Source organism: Carettochelys insculpta, chromosome 2 (assembly GCF_033958435.1).
Source record: "Carettochelys insculpta isolate YL-2023 chromosome 2, ASM3395843v1, whole genome shotgun sequence".
In the NCBI taxonomy this organism is placed as follows: Eukaryota; Metazoa; Chordata; order Testudines; family Carettochelyidae; genus Carettochelys; species Carettochelys insculpta.
In genome coordinates this window covers 28016045-28032733 of record NC_134138.1, presented here as the reverse complement: position 1 = coordinate 28032733, position 16689 = coordinate 28016045, and the positions used below count along the sequence as shown (strand labels likewise).

Sequence of the window (16689 nt, the reverse complement as noted above, 5' to 3'; positions counted from 1 at the left end):
ACAATGGGCAGTGTGTGTTTCTATTAGCGGTGCACATCTGTACCTACCTTGATGCACATCAAATTTACTCCACACTGGACACCACCCCTCTGTCACCATGTTAGGGACCGAGGGCACATAAGGGCCAAGATGGGGCCATTGCACTCCCTCTGCCTCTGGTTTGCAGTGCTCAGGTCCAGTTGTAGGCAGCTCAGTCCCTGGCTGACTCTCAGACAGTACACCCTCTCCAGGTTTGTCAACAACACACACAAAAATGAAAACATGTGAGCTGCTCCAAAGGCCTCTTTCTTCAGTGGGACCCTGGCAAGCTGGATAAAGGTTTTCTGAAGAAGTGGGGTAAAAGACTTAACAATACAGGCTTATTTGCACTCAGTTTAAAAATGTTTAGTTATCAATAAACATGAAGTGACAAATGACTTCCTTGGATAACACAAGTCAAAGTTTCCTGAAGCTCCAAAACAGGCTGTGCAAGCATCAAAGGGTTCAAAATACTTTTATTGATTAAGAAAACTGGATTTTGCATTCTGTTCCATCAAATGTGTACAGATAAAATGTGCTCTGGCAGGATGGTAAAACAGGTAACTTAGAATTACTATACAGCGTGTGGAAGTGAAATGCCCAGAGTTATTCACTGCTATTGTTCCAAGAGAAAAGGAGAGAGAATTCTGTAGCTTTTAGTCTGAGATTGTTTACTGACATTTAAGCTATGGGTTTCCATTAGATGTTAATATAACCAGAAAGTTAACTGGTGCTCTATACAGAGAAATAAAATAAAAACCCTTTTATTAACATTCAAAATTGAAGGCCAGATTCATATAATACATCCTAGAACAGGTAACACCAACATATTATATCAGTGTTTAGCTCTGTTTTTATTATACTAAAGATTATTGATCTTCCTCAAACAAAAACTTTCCTTGTACATGAAAAAAAAACAACAAAAACTGTCCCCTGCATAGAATGGATAATTAAGATGTATGAAGATGTATGTGGGTTTCCAAGTTTGCGATTCTGAAGCTTATCTTCTGCAGGAAAGCCAGCAGTTTCTCTCCCAGTTCTTTTTCATAACTTGCGATAATCTTTAGGTCTATGGAAAAAAAACAACCAAACATCTCATATCAAGAAAAACAGGCAGAGAAAATACATCTTTGACTTAAAAATGCAGTAAACACCATGGCTACGTCTACATGAGCGGCTTGTTCCTGGCAAAACTGGGCTTCGGTTGGGAAAAACCGCAGCGTGTCTACATGCAAAATACACTTTGTCAACAGCACGTACACCGGCAGTGTTATACTTCTCCCCGTTCAGGTATAACGCATCTCTTGACAGTGTTCTGTCAACAAAACAGCCGTGTAGATGCTCCAGGGCCCCTTGGTCGAGAGACAGGGCTTCCAGTTCACCGGTCAGCCCTGTTTGCAGAGCTTCTGGTCAGCTGTTCTGTCAAGAAAGGGCTTGGCAATATGGCTGCTCTGTCAGAGCAGATTGCTTTTTCCATCTGCCTTTATGTGTAGATGCAATCTGTCAACAGAAGTTTTATTGGGAGTTCCCTTCAGACAGTGACTGCTGTCAACAGAGGCTTCTTGTGTAGATGTAGCCTATATGTACTGTAATTTCCTTATTTTTGGTGCTTGAAATTTCAACTGTTTGGTTGTGGTGGTGTTTTTTTAAGATAAATGAAGATACAAACCCAGCAATAATATACCAGAGCAAGGAGTTACACAGCCACATAGCTTTGGCAATTTATAAGCTTCAATCATTGTTTCCAAGTTGTTTGATACTGGGTCTAGATTATCTGTTCCCCATCATCACAAATGTAACAGTGCATCTTCAAATGAATGTATTCGTCAAATGACTAAGTTCTACTCATTATTCCCCAAACTTAAGTTTGTTTTTAAATCTGAATAAGCACTTTCTTATCATCACAAACCACTAAAGCCAAAGAATTTAAAAATCCACTAGTATGGACTATTCATAATGTCCTGGCCTTCCTGGGGCAAACAAAAGCGTTACAAGCCCCTGACGCTCTCTGCCAGTAACACCCACTAACAGTAGAAATAGACTTTTCCCTGACTCTACTGGGCACTGGGTCAGGCTAGATCCCAGCCTTCTGAAGACTGCTCAGTACTGTCATAGGATGTAGCCCTGACACCCCCAGCAGACTCTGAGGAACTGTCCAGACTCCCTAGTCATTTTTGAAGATAGATGTCTATTGGTAAAGGAATGATATGGTAACATGAGATGGAGGGAGCATGTACTATGGACAGCATCACCAAACTGCTTTAAAACGCAGTCTGCCTTAATACAACTTTCTAAAAGCAACAGCTGCTTTCACATTCTAACTGGAAATGGGTAAAGGAACTCTACAGCTCTCTGCCAGTTCTAACCGGATACAAATAAGATTTCAAAAAGGAGTGACATCAGCATATAAGCCAATCAGCATACAGAATGTTAGTTCAAATGATTCCAAGTGAATTACATGAGTAAAGACAAAGACTGGAATATTTCATTGTCACTGTCACATGCAATTCAGAAAAGTAAACAAGACTAGATTTTCACAAATGGCATTCAAAGATCAGGAAGTCAGTGAAGAAGTATGCTGAACTCGGGCTAACTTCAGGAATTCACAGCAGGGACCATGCAAAGCCTGCATCTCGACGGCTCCACAGAAACCATGCAAAAATCTCACTGTATCTTGGTAGGTGTCAAAGCTGTACATACGTTCAGGATTCAGCATTTTTCAGTGGACCGGAAAGCAGTATAAAGGGCACATGTGAAATGCTACTTTATATAAATGCAACTGAAGTGGTGATCCACAATAAGACCTTAGCTTCTTATCAGTAAGTCCTGTGACTATAAATTAAAGAAAAAGGGACAACTGATCTTTTATACTCTGTTCAGTCAATTGTACCACGATAGTAGTATACTATTTGTATTAAATTTTGAATTCTGTCTTCATTCCATATTCAGCAACAACCGTAAATAACAAGTACTGACTTACAAGGAAATATTTAAACAATCAGACAATGTTCATTTAATTATAATATAGAAGTCCAGCATTCAGTAGCTGGTAAATGAAGCAAGCCATGTTTCCCAGAGCTTTGCAAGGTGCCATCTCCACAAATCTTTGAAAATGTTCCAAATTGTTTTACTCTGAAGCTCACCCTAGGTACATGCTCATATAGTTCAAAATGCTGTCGTGTCTGTTGTGCATTAAAACTAGGATTTTCACAAATGCTCAACTTTGGCCTAACTTTGCTCCTACTAAAGTCAATAGGCATTTCACCTGACTTCAGCAATAGCTGAGTTGGCTAACACTCATGGATTCTGAAAATCCCATGACAGATACTACTGATTGCATGTTAAAATGAGCTGCCTCTTACCAAGTACTTCAGAGTTCTTTTGCATGGACCAAATCATTCAATACACACACACAACAACCCTTCCTTTTCCTGAGCACTGAAATTTGTTTCTCTTTGAATGGCAGCTTAACACTTCAGTCGCATGAGCTGGCAATCTCAGCAGGTCAAGCATAGGCTTAACTGGTTACAGATCTGAGGATCTCACAAAACTTTTCACTGGGCTGGAAAAACATTCAGGGCTGTTTATGTTTTTCTGCATGCAGACTGCAATCTGGACTTGCATTTTGTTGTTTCAAAGTCAAAAGGAATTAGAGCCTCAGTTTCCAGCTGTATTAGGTTAATGAAGCTCAAAAGCTGACTTGTCTCTGCTGAAAATCCACCATGAACAAACATAAAAGTTCCTAAACCTTTTATAAAAGCACACTAAGCTTTCACAGCTCTTGGTAATTTGCTTTTTGAAAGCAACAGCCTCTGCTTTGCAGACTGTACTTGGCACTGGCACAGCTAAGCCTTGAAAAATACTGCCTTTGATAAGGGTGATATCAGTGTTTTGTCACAGAAAGAACTGAAACTTAAAAGAAAAAAACTAATCCAACTCAGAAAACATTATAAGATACATGTGAACACCAAAGAAAAGCCCCTTGCTGATAAACCATAAAAATGTAAGAAAGGGTGTCCCACTGTGGAGGGAAATCATTTCTCTCTCTCTCTCCCTTAACAAAACACTGCAATAAGTGTTTGAACAAACTGTTTCAGTGAAACCTTAGAAAGCACCAGTCCTTTAACTACTTCAAAAAGGAAATGAGGTCCCCTGGGAAGACCTGCTTCAGAACTTCATCTGCTGCCTGAGGAGAAAGGCTACACATTTTAAAAAACAGAAAAGTCTTGGCTAGTGTAGCCAAGGCCACTGTTTAGTCCCTAACATGCATCAGCGTACAAAGACTTTTGTATATGCCCAGCTTAGACAGCCAACTTCCAAAGAAACAAAAGCCAGGATTTATAGGAACACTTGAGTACATTTATCTGCACAACTTCCCCTTTTGAATTCAGAGTTTATGCAACTATTTGGAAGAAAGGTGTTAAGTCAACGCAATACCACAATATTGCACCATGCTACGTATTTCCCAACTTAATCATTGACTTCCTGTGTTCTATAGCATATAATAGGTTTGGTATTCGTAACTACCAGGATAAAGCTTTGAGTATACTGTACTGGTTTCCAGAATAAAGCAGAAAATGGAACCCATAAAAGAATTAAGCCTTCAATATTGCTCTTACATGGGCAGTTTGAAAACAAGGAAGAGAAAAGAAAAACTTGAAAATCCCCAGCAATATAGCACATAATTTTCTTGAGAAAATGTTAAGAATAGAAGCTTAAGGATTCTTACTTCACTTTGCCTGTTTAAATATGAGGATATGGAATCTTTTGCAGTCACCATTACATACTTGAGTACAATATGAAGCCAACAAGTTAAATTACAGTAACATCCTAATTTACCTCCACAGAAATTAAATTTTGTCTAAATTGGGGTGGGGGTTTGGGAAATCCCCAGAATTCCCCTGGCTGGTGGAAGCAGGTGGCTGGAGCGGGCTCTGGCTCCCCCTGTGGCTTGGCCCTGGGCAGTTCCAGCTGTGCCTGCCCCTCTCTGCTCTGCAGTGCTGGGCTGCCTCCTCAGGAGCCCTTGAGCTAGACAGCAGCATGGCGTAAGCCGCGACAGGATGGGATAGTCCATTCATGACTCCCTTTCAGGTTCCTCATGGGTGGAGGATAACCTGAGGTCCTGGGGAGGTGAGCTCCCAGCTAGCCCACTCTCCCAGCTGGGGGTGCACCCCCTTCACATGTCAAAGCCCAGAGGGGGGCGTACCCAGTTCCAGAGCACGCAGGGGTGTGTAGAAAGGCAGGCAACACGGCGCCAAGCCCAAACCTCAGAGTGGCAGGCAGGGAGCTCAGCACAATCTCCAGTAGCACCAGCCTGTGGCAAGGGGCTCAGAGCTGTCTCTGAAGTGGGGACAGAGGTCCCCGCCTGAGGCAGAGGCAAAGACAGGCACCTTCCTGCCCATGTTCCAGGCCCTCCACCCAGGACAGATGGAGGAACCCAGGCTCCTTACAGCTGCATGTTCAGCTGTCCTGTACCTGGCTCATGTATGGCAGGCAGTGAGCGACAGCCTGGCCGTGATAAGAGCCGTAGCTCTTTGAGCCAGCACAGAGCTGCAGACTTTCCTACTGCCCCAGGGGGCTGGGGAGCTCAGACACTTGTGCCAGGGGCTGCTCTCAGCCTTCCCCCAGCTGTAGATAGGTGGAGGATCTGACAGGGCTCTCCACAGCTGCCTGGGCTCCCTCACTGGCCTGGCCAGGGCCTCAGGGGGAATAGGAGGGCAATGACCTCTGGCCCCCCTCCTCTGAGTCCAGCACCACTGGCTCAGGGACCCCACAGCACAGCATGGTGAAAATCAGTAAGGGGCTTGGGCATGGAGTGTGGCCGGGGCCGCACATGCAACATAGGTAGGTTTAGCCTTCCCCTCTCTCCAATACCCATCTCCCACGCGGTTCCTTAAAGAAGAAGATTACAGGGAGGAAACTGGCTACTGGAGAGAGCTGCACCATCATGGCTGCTATCCCCACTGTCTCCTGGCACACTAGGCCTTCATAATCCTGATCCTGAGATGTCATGATCACATCAGGTAAGAGAGGAAGAGGAACCAGGATGACACCATCACCTCCAGTGACTCTGTCTGAATCCCAGTCACCATCTGGGGTGTTAGACTATGCCTTGGTCTATGCTAGACCTTACAGTTTACTGCAGATAAACTATTCTAGTTATGGCAATTCCATACCTAGAATCGACATTATCTGTAGTCAACTGTAAAGTCTGTCCTCCCTGAGGGAGGTCAACGGGGGCTTCTCTCCCATCGACCTCCCTTACTCCTTGAGACAGGAGGAGTACAGGAGGTCAACTGCTGACTCCAGAGAGATCAATTTCGTGCATCTTTACCAGACACACAAAATCAAACTCCAGAAGATTGACCCTGAACAGGTCAATCTGCCAGTAAATATAGACAAGCCCTCTGTCTCTCTCTTCCCTCCTCACCGCTCCTGTGTCCAGCTCCTTCCCTACCTTATCTCTTATCTTTCCTATCCCTCTCCTTTTTCTTTTGTCTAACAATGGTTTAGCTTAACTGGTTAAGACTATCTATTTTGCACCTCCGTGGTAACCCTGTGACAAGGAAGAGGCAACTAAAAACAATGCCCTAAGCAGCTTGAAGTGGATAGGACTTTGCTAGGTCTAGGAGTGGCTGATCAGACTGTGTGCTGAGGTGGTTTTATCCATCAGTGAGCTGTAGGTGAAAGTGAAAACCAGAGGCAGAAGCTTCATTCTTTATCTTTGTTATTCTTCTCCTCTCCCATTTTAGCTCTGTTTGTCTTGTTTTCACTTCTTACAAAACAAGACTGGATTTTAACAAGAATAGAGATCACAACAGCTCTAGCCCATCCAACTCACTTCATCTCTTTTCCTCAAAAAGGACATTTATTACCACCCTTGATACAATCTCAGAGACTGTCAAACAAGGTGATAATTCTTGCTAAAAAATCACCCAAGGGAAAGAGAACCAAAACCTTTTTCAATACTTTATATTTCAAATGCTTTAACCGTTTTCCCTTCATTTTCTATACTTCTGATAAAATGTTATAAAGACTTTTAATGGTACTTAGCAGCAGTGGGGCAAGGTGAGAAGGGAGCCTGGCTCTGAGCCCTTGGAAGGCACATGGCTAAGGTCAGTCAGCCCTTAGCGCTGCTCAGACCATGATGCTGACCCCTCCCCCAGCTCCCTCACAGCTGCAGTGAAGCAAGGCTGTTACAGCACTTCACAGGGCCCAGAGGTCCTGCCACTGCTGACAAAGTTGCAGCAGAGGCTGTCCAAGTTCCAGGCCCCTTTGAAATGCTGGGCTGTGGAGCAACTACCTTCTTTGCCCTCCCCCTGTCAGTGGGCCTGCTTAGCAGGCTAAGGTATGCCAAACCCCAGGCCCTCTTTAACCACAGTCAGTCACTTAGTTACACTAACACTGTAACTGATATATTCCACCTCAGTTAATACAACAGTAGCACTGTATTTCTCTCTTTCATGCTGTGGTCCACGGAGTGTAAAAGACAGAGAATGATTTCTTTTTTTTAAATACAAAATGCCTTGTAGTATGTTGTTGCTGGAAAACACAGGAACTACCATAATGTATCAGATCAGTGGTCTATCAAGACCAGTAGAGCATATTCGGCAGTGGCTAGCTAGCAATGCCTTGGAGGGAAGTGCAGGAAATCTCAAGTCGGTAAATCAGGAATAACTTGTTCCTGGATAATTATTCTGCCATAACAGATAGGCTGGCTTATGTCCTCAATGAAGGGATCATATCATTTACAATTTTTTTTCTTTCTTATTTCATACTCATGTATATCTGGATATTCTTATAATCTATATTGTTTGAATCCTTCTTAAGTTATGTCTACACTGGAGAGTTTTGTCCACAAAACTGGTGTTTTGTCGATAAACCCATGCAGTGTCCACATTCCCAAGATATTCTGTCAACCGTAAACCAACAGAACGCGGCACTTCTGTCAATAGCGCTCTGCCGCTCCCCAGGGAGGGAGAACGCCCAAGATGGTCTGGACATTCCGGGAGGCCCTCTGTTGACAGAGAAGGTTTCCAGGACATTGGGCAGCCCTGTGTGCTGTGCTTCTGGTTGGCTGTTTTGTTGAGAGAGCGGCCAGGCAGTCTGGCTGCTGTCTGTCAACAGAGTGGAATGATCTTTCGATCCACTTGGCAGTCTGACTGCGATCTGTTGACACAAGTTTTGTCTGTCAGAAGATATCTTCTGACAAACTTCTGTCAACAGATTGCTCAAGTGTAGACATAGCCTTAGATTCAATACTTTGGGGAATGCAATCCATAGGCTGATTAGGCATTGCATAAGAAAGATTACGAAACCCTCTTTGTAAATATCCTTAAAGAGAAAGAATCTGTGAACTCCCCACCAATCCTCACAGGAAAGTACTAAAGTGGTGGTGGGCTGAAGGGAGTTAAACAAACAGAACTGATTATGAAGACAGCTTTCAGAATAATAACCTGTAATTTTATCAAAATAATTCTGAAACTATGCACAGACGCCCAAAGGCTATCTCTACATGAGAGGCTTTTCCTGACAAAACTGGGCTTTTGTTGGTAGCAACCATGGAGAGTCTACACACAAAATGCGCTTTGTTGACAGTTTGTTGACAAAACCCAGCACATCTGCTGGCAGCGTTCGAACTCTCCCCATTCAGGTATAACTCCTCTTTTGACAGTGTTCTGTCAACAAAACAGCTGTGTAAACGCTCCAGGGCCCTTTTATCAATAGACAGAGCTCCTGGTTCACTGGGCAGCCCTGTTTGCAGAGCTTCTGGTCAGACATTCTGTTGAGAGAGGGCTGGGCAGTCTGACTACTTTCTGTCGAAAGACCGGATTGCTCTTTCTATCTGCTTTTATGTGTAGATACAATCTGTCGATAGAAGTTCTGCCAGGAAATCCCTTCCAACAGTGACTTCTGTCAACAGAGGCTTCTCATGTAGACATAGCCTTAGCGATTAAGATGGCCAGAGGAATCATTGAGGCCTTTCTTGCTCAGACATGAAACTTGTTCAAGGAATATTCTTCTCTCTTTCCTTCTGTTGAGAATGGAGTTGCTTAGGCAGGTTAATATATGATCTAACTTAGTCAGTCAGTCAGTCAGATGGGGCTACTACAGGAATGTAAATGTTTCAATGTTTTCTTAAAAAGAGACTTTTTTTCAATCTCATGTTTTGTCTCCAGCAATGCAACAGTATTTCCACATGTAACTGCTTATCAAACCAAACTCGAATGCAGCACAAGACAAATTCACAACGGCTGTGTCTACACTTGAATTCTTCTTTCGAAAAAGGCATGCAAATGAGGGAAATTGAAAATGTAAATGAGGCACAGATTTGCATCTCTGACACATTTGCATATTCTTGTTTTGAAATAGCTTCTTTCGAAAGAAGAAAACCAGTGTAGACACTGCTCTTTTGAAAGTAAACCCCATCTTTGAAAGCATCCTTCTTCCCTTCTACACTGGTTTTCTTCTTTCAAAAGAAGCTATTTTGAAATAAGAATATGCAAATGAGGTGCCACATATGCAAATCTGCACACCATTTGCGTTTTCTATTCCCCTCATTTGCATGCCTCTTTCAAAAAAAGACTGCAAGTGTAGACACAGCCAAAGAGACTCTGGCGAACTGGGGATTAAACAGCAATCCATCACTTCCAGCTACTATGAGATAAATCAGTAAAACCCATTTTTTTCCCCAAAATGATGTTAAATATCTTTTCACATACTTTTTTACTGCCTCCTATAGATATTTCAATCAAGTCAGCAAATTCCAACTAAGACAGTCTTTCTGCCTAGCAATATTTTGTGAAACAAAAGCCGGGTTCTGGCAGTCTCAGAAAAGAAACAAGAAGAAATGCTTTTGTTTGTGAAGTCTGGATTTGAGTTGTAATCTACTGATGCCCCAATACAACCATCAAGAATTCAGCAGTCCCCATCCTGTAAGTAGTTGCTGTGGGGAAAACACTTTTTTTATGCCATCAGCCAGAATAAACAGTTGTAAAATAACACTGGTCACACCACAATGGTCTTAGAACAATAGGTTAACATTTGGATTAACATACTTGGATTAATAAAGCTGTTAAGAGATGTGTTAGTTTTGCTTAGTACATCTCTACTAAATAGCTATTACTCCTTTCAACAAGATTAATTTCTCATATATTAATCTTTCAAAGAATAATTTTTCAAAACTATGTATTAAGAACAGCATGACTCACACGTTGCTTAAAACTAATGCACAACAGGATTAATTTCACAACATGCCCCAAAAAGAACAAGTTACATTCTCTCAAGTTTTTGCACCACATGTGGCCAATAAAATGCTCCCCCTGAGAAGTGGCATTCTCTCTCCAACATCCCAGCTTAAAAAATCATTTCACAAAACAAACTCTCTTCAAAATTACAGTGTTAGTTTTGATACCTTTTACCAGTGCTGTTTTTGTGTAGGTACTGAGTACCAGCACCTCAGTAGCCCCAGCCATGGGATTGGCTGAGGTGTGGGGGGCAGAGAGCCAGGCGAGTGCCAGGCTCTACCTTTTACATATTGTTTTGAATTTCAAATAACTGATCTGAAGCCAAACTTAACTGAGTCCTCTATTGATTTTCCCTGAGCAATGGTATACATATTCCTAAAATATTCCCAAACTGCCATTATAGACAGGTCTTCTAAGCAATGATTTTTAAAGCTAGCTCTACTAAAGGGGAAATATGCAGTTTGTCAATACTCCTAAAGGAGTTACTTGTCAATGCCTGCTCCTGAGTCAGTAGTGTGCACCTGGCTTGAAGGTCTGACGTATTCAAATTGCATTTCTCTTAGTGCCTACAGGCAATCATCCCTCCTCTGCAGTTAAGGAAAGTGACCAAGAAACAGATGGGAAGTCCAGATAATCAGTGCAAGCTTACCAATGACAAGCATGAGTTTTCAAATAGGATTTCAATTCACATCAGCACTATAAAGGGTCAATGCCTTAAAGCTAACATGCTGTACATCAATAATCCTACACAAAAATTAATGGAATGGCAAAGTTGAAAAAGACATTTATAGGCTTGATTTGGTTTAGATTTTGGTCACTAGCACGAACAAGGAAACTAAAAACCTTCCACACAGAAAACCCATAACTGTTAGTAACAATTCCATATGAAATAGTATGGTAGTAGTTGGTATGTCTGTATGGTAACAGTTGTAGGTGATCCAGGCTATGAATTTTTTGCAGAGTAATTACAACCCATCTGCAATCATCCAATATGCAAGATACTGTTGTCCCCGGCACCTAGGTTTTCAACACTGTCAAATTTAAACAGATAAAGTATACTATTTGAGTATTGACAGTTAAGAAATTACTGTTAGCGGTTTCTGTATCTGCACAGCAGTATGAAATGCTGCAGGAGTAGGACTCTCCTAGGGGGCGCTATATCAGCTCTGTGGAAAGCTTATTCAAGTCAGGTCAGTCTCTTGAGCACTAATGTGTTATGGGGAAAAACCCACTGGAGATTGTACTACTGCAAGTTTTTTCTTAGTTAGTTACACATTCCTAAATGATTATATTGTCAAGGGCAAGGAAGATGTTTGCTCCTCCATGCTGGTGGCCTCGCATCCAAAGCTTGGGGATTTCGGTGGAATTTGTAGAGACAAAGGCCACCAATGCAGATGCTCTGCTTTCTGCACAGCTCCAGATTCTTGGCAAAACAGTCCCAACGAGTCCTTTTCTGATTGCTGGCCCTTGAACTATTTGTGGGATGGGGGTATGACAGACTGGAAGGGGAAGCAACACAAGTTAAACGTGACTTGGCCAGAATTAATTTGTGCTGGTTTGCCCCATGGTTTTCAGAGGAGGAAAAGAATTTGGTGGCATGCACTGTTTATGGAATGCTCCCTGTTACTTATAATACCCAAGAATTCATCTCTGTAAAAATTCCTATTAGTACGGGTCATTTACTAAAAATAAAGATGTCAGTCTGATAAGTTACAAGCATCAAAATGGTTTAAGTTTTGTAACTCGTGACAGCAGGTTTCATGACTAGCTGTTGCTGGGGCAGACTTTTGTTCCATTGGCTCCTTTTTATCTTCTGTACCTCCTTCCTGCATACCTGTGGAGAGTGCACTTTGAGAGATGAATAAGTTATGCTGAAGGTCAGTTGTTCACTGTATGAAGTTATTGAAGAGTAAGGCTTCCAAAGCCTGTGTGTTTTTTTCAGGTTTCCAATCAAAAACAACCTCAAAGTGCAGTTTAAGTGGCAGTAAGATGGATTTTAAATAGATTTATCTACTGGTTCACAAGCATCTGTATTTCTGGTAAGCAAATTTAAAATAAGCTTCCTAACTGAAGACAGTGGATAAGTGGAACTCAAATAGTTACAAGCTCTGATGAGAAAATCATGCCACTTCCTATCTAGTTGTCTGTCACTCTTTGCTTCAGTTCTATTAACCAACAAAAACACTGTCTACATGAATTACAATGGTGTTCTTCTGCATCTCTGAGAAAATCATAACATATAAATGGGGCCTTATTACTGACTGATGACAGCACATTACACACAATAGAAGTTCACTACTTATCTTTCATTTATGTTTAATAAACTACCATATTGAAATTATTTGTTTTACCTTTGTACTACTGAAATGTTCTCATTCACCTTCTTTTGTATATAATTATATTCAAGATATATAGAATTAAGTTTGCATTCTTTTTGGGCATAACTTTCCTTGAGTACCATTTATTAATTAGCTGTGGTTGCAAATACTTCACTGTTAAATACATTAATTACTAAGAGTTCATCTTTACAGATATTTTTATAAAGATGGAATTTCATGCTGAATCAAATGTTAATAAGAACACATCCTTTAAAAACAAGTACTTTTCAGATCCTTCGCAATCTGTGCCAAAATTAACAGCTATCAGATAATTGCACAGGAGCTAAAGGGGCTTCTCAGAACAGATTTTAGCCATTTCTAACCACAATACTAAATAAAAGACCAAGTATTAGGACACTGTTAACATCCTCTCTAACTCCAAATTATACAGATATAAAATGTATTTAGAGTAATGGGGAGAGAAGTGAACGTAATTCTATTCAAGATCTGTCCAAAATTCTAGAGTAACTGGATGTCTCTACTAAAATATTCAGGGGAATAGTCAATATGGATATTTAAATCAACAGTTGGCTTCCAAGTTACTGACCATCAAGGCCTGGTCAACACTAGAGAATCTGCTCATATGGGCTATTTCCTAAGGGCATGAATTCTTAGGACAACATTTTTATATATATGCAGAAATCCTACTACAGAAAAGAAAGTGCAAATGGTATAAGCTGGTCTATGCTATGAAGGATTGCCAGTATAGGTAAACAGGTAAATCTTTTCTCTTGTAGACAAGGTCTGAGATAAATGACTCTTTCACAGCTTACGAGACTGCTTATCACAGCTACTGCTTCAGTCTGCCTGAATGTAGATGCAACCTATGTCTACATACAACTTGCATCAGTTTAACTAAAGGTGCATTTTACAATTAATTTGTTATGCCAGTGCGAGGATGTGTGTAACAACTTACAGGATACTTTCAAATAAACCATCTTAGGCTCTCTCTATGCTAGAAAGAATCTGCTATGCCATTAAACCCTTAGGCTATATCTAAACTGCAAGATTCTGTTGGGAGACCATCACCTACAGCCCCCGCTGAAAACCTCTCCAGCACACCATCAGTGATTTACAACCCATCCTGGACAATGATCCCTCATTCTCACAGATCTTAACAAAAAAGCAGTCATGTAGCACGTTAAAGACTCACAAAATAATTTATTAGGTGATGAGCTTTCGTGGGACAGATCCATTACACACTAACACGGCTGTCCCTCTGTTACTGTTCTCACAGATCTTGGGTGACAGGCCAGTCCTCACCTACAGACAGCCTGCCAACCTGCAGCAAATTCTCACCATCAGCTACACACCACACCACAGTAACTAACTTGGGAATCAATCCCTGCAACAAACCTCGGTGCCAACTCTGCCCGCATGACTACACCAGTGACACCATCAGGGGCTCATTCACTTGCACATCTACTACTGTAATATATGCCACCCTGTGCCAGCAATACCTCCCACCATACACATTGGCCAAACTGAACAGTTTCTACGTAAAAGAAAAAGGCTGCGTCTACACTGCATTCCCCTTTCAGGGAAGGAATGCACACGAGGGAGGTTGAAAATGAAAATGAAGAGCTGATTTACAAATCTCATGCCTCATTTGCATAATCTCTTCCAAAAGCAAAAACAGCTGTGTAGACAGGGTTCCTTCAGGGGAAAAAAAGGGTTTTTGTAAGAACCCTTCTTCCTATTTTGTTTCAGAAAGAAGGGTTCTTTTGAAAATACTGCCCCCCCCCGCCCCAAGGAACCCCATCTAAATGGCTGTTTTTGCTTTTGGAAAACTCTCTTCCAGAAATGCAATCGAAGCACAAGATTTGTAAATCAGCATTTCGTTTGCATTTTCGAGCTTCCTCATTTGCATCTCTCTGAAAGGAGAATGTAGAGTAGCTATAGCCTAAATGGACACAAATTAGATATCACGAATGGTAACATACAAAAATCTGCAGCAGAACACTTCCATCTTCCTGGACACTCAGTAGCCACCATGCAACAAAAAAAAAATTCAAAACACACTCCAAAGAGAAATTGCAGAGCTACAATTCATTCGCAAGTTTGACACTATCGATCAAGGACTGAACGAAGACTGAGAATAGCTGGCCAACTACACAAGCAGTTTCTCCTCTCTTGGCGTTCACGCCTCCAAATCAGCTGATGGAAGTGAGCTATATCCTCCCTGACTGAATTGACCTTGTTAACTTTGGCCTTTCTTTTGATTGGTACTCCTTTCTTTTCATATGCCTGTATATTTACACCTGCCTCTGGAATTTCCACTCCATGCATCTGATGAAGCGCGTCTTTGCCCACAAAAGCTTATGCTCCAATAAATCTGTTACTCTATAAGGTGCTACAGGATTTCTTGTAATCTTTTGGAAGGATTTGTTAAGATAGTTTCTACATACAAAAAATACAGCTTTACTTCCTAAGCCACTGGAATGCTTGTTGAAAATTTCAATGGTCCCAGGACTAAGTTGTGTCAGAAACCGAACTTCCCTTCTGCTCTCTAGAGTAGGCCTGAGCCACACCAGAAGAGTAGTTGTGGACCAGCTTTTTCACTCACTGGCTGTTTGCTATCTGTTCTGAGGAAAGAGGACTGACACAAAAGGAAAGAATGCTACTGATTTAACACTAGTTCCAACAGCTCCAAAGTTTTAAATATGGGCCAGGGCTATTCCTGCTTAATAAGATCTGGGGAGACCACATAGCCCAAGATGGAATTATTATTTATTTGTATTATGGGAGCACCCCATCGTGCTAGGCACTGCACAAATACGGAAAAAAGAAGGTCCCTGCTCCCAAAGAGCTTCAGTCTTAGTAATGGCTGCAGGTGGCGAAACAACTTCAGATGTGATAACTGATAGCCATTTTAAAAAGGACGTAAATGTAGTACACTACCTTAATACATTCTCACAAACATATTTTAAAAGCCTATCAATCTAGCAAGCGCGTTATCTTTACAACTTTGTTTTTGAGCCTCTTGTGACAGACAGAATAATAAGACCTATAATTTTCCATTTAATAAATATCCCTTATACTTACATGTTAGAAAAAAGGCCTTTTTACATGTTTCACTAACTGTGGGTTTGACCCCTTGTAATGCAACACCTCCCTGGAGATAACTGAAGTACCGTATTCAGACTTAATACAAAACAAGGTGGCTCTTTGCGCCAAACAGCTGGCTTTTGTGTAACTTCCCCATTTGAGGAGGTAAGAGGCTCAGAATTTCATCATATACCTGCCAACCTCTGAAATTACAGAACTTTTAAGGAAAAAAAAAATCACACTCTGAAATCACTGTCTACAACAGACACAGGAAACAACTTTCCATTTTGGACATCTCAACTTCCATTTCCAGCTTAGTCACTGTTATCTTCTAGTCCCATGGTGTCCAACGCACTAGCCATATCTGATTATTTGGCTGGTTAAAGTTGGCTAGTTGGTTTGAAATATAAATATATATCCAAAATAATGTGCTCGTTCGCTATAAGGCTACTGCTTCAGATCTGGCTGGACACCCCGGCTCTAGTCTTTATTTTATACCAGGTCTTCAAGTTGTCTCTTAAATCTAGTTATTTCATACTAATTGCTATAATGCCTTCATCTGATTCTGCTCCTTCTTAGCAGCTTTACTTCCTGCTATCTGACTTGTTTTCGTGTTAAAAATAAATTGTTTTCTTGTTAAAAATGAAAAGGTTCTATATTGTATCTTTTAGTTAATGCATAACAGGGCTATGGCTAGCTATCACTATTTGAAATTACTGAAGTGTTCTTGACAATGAAGCTGTTTGAGAGAAAAGAAAGAGAAGCACAGACTTTAAGTGCAGTATACTACAGAAAATAAACGGCGGAGATGTAGTGTAATGTGCCACTGAAATTGGAAGGTAGGTAGAACTTGCCTCAGAATTTCAGTTCATCTTTCCATGAAGGCAACTTGAATACATTCCCTCCTCTCTTCCCCTCCTTCTGAGCAGAAGCCTGGCAGAAACTCATTTATATTATCAGTCAAAATTGGGCTGACTCAGAATCATGTATTCAAGAGA

The 16689-nt window shown here is 41.3% G+C and overlaps 1 protein-coding gene across 1 annotated transcript in view; it reads right to left on the bottom strand.

Annotated features, from left to right (window-relative positions):
- Positions 1-477: 477 nt before the first annotated feature.
- Positions 478-16689, bottom strand: part of MRPL13 (mitochondrial ribosomal protein L13) — a 51397-nt gene continuing 35185 nt past the window's right edge. The window contains exon 7 of the mRNA XM_074986723.1: positions 478-1087. Coding sequence (XP_074842824.1) covers positions 1063-1087 — 25 coding nt within the window. The 3' untranslated portion in view covers positions 478-1062. The remainder of the gene's footprint in view (positions 1088-16689) is intronic.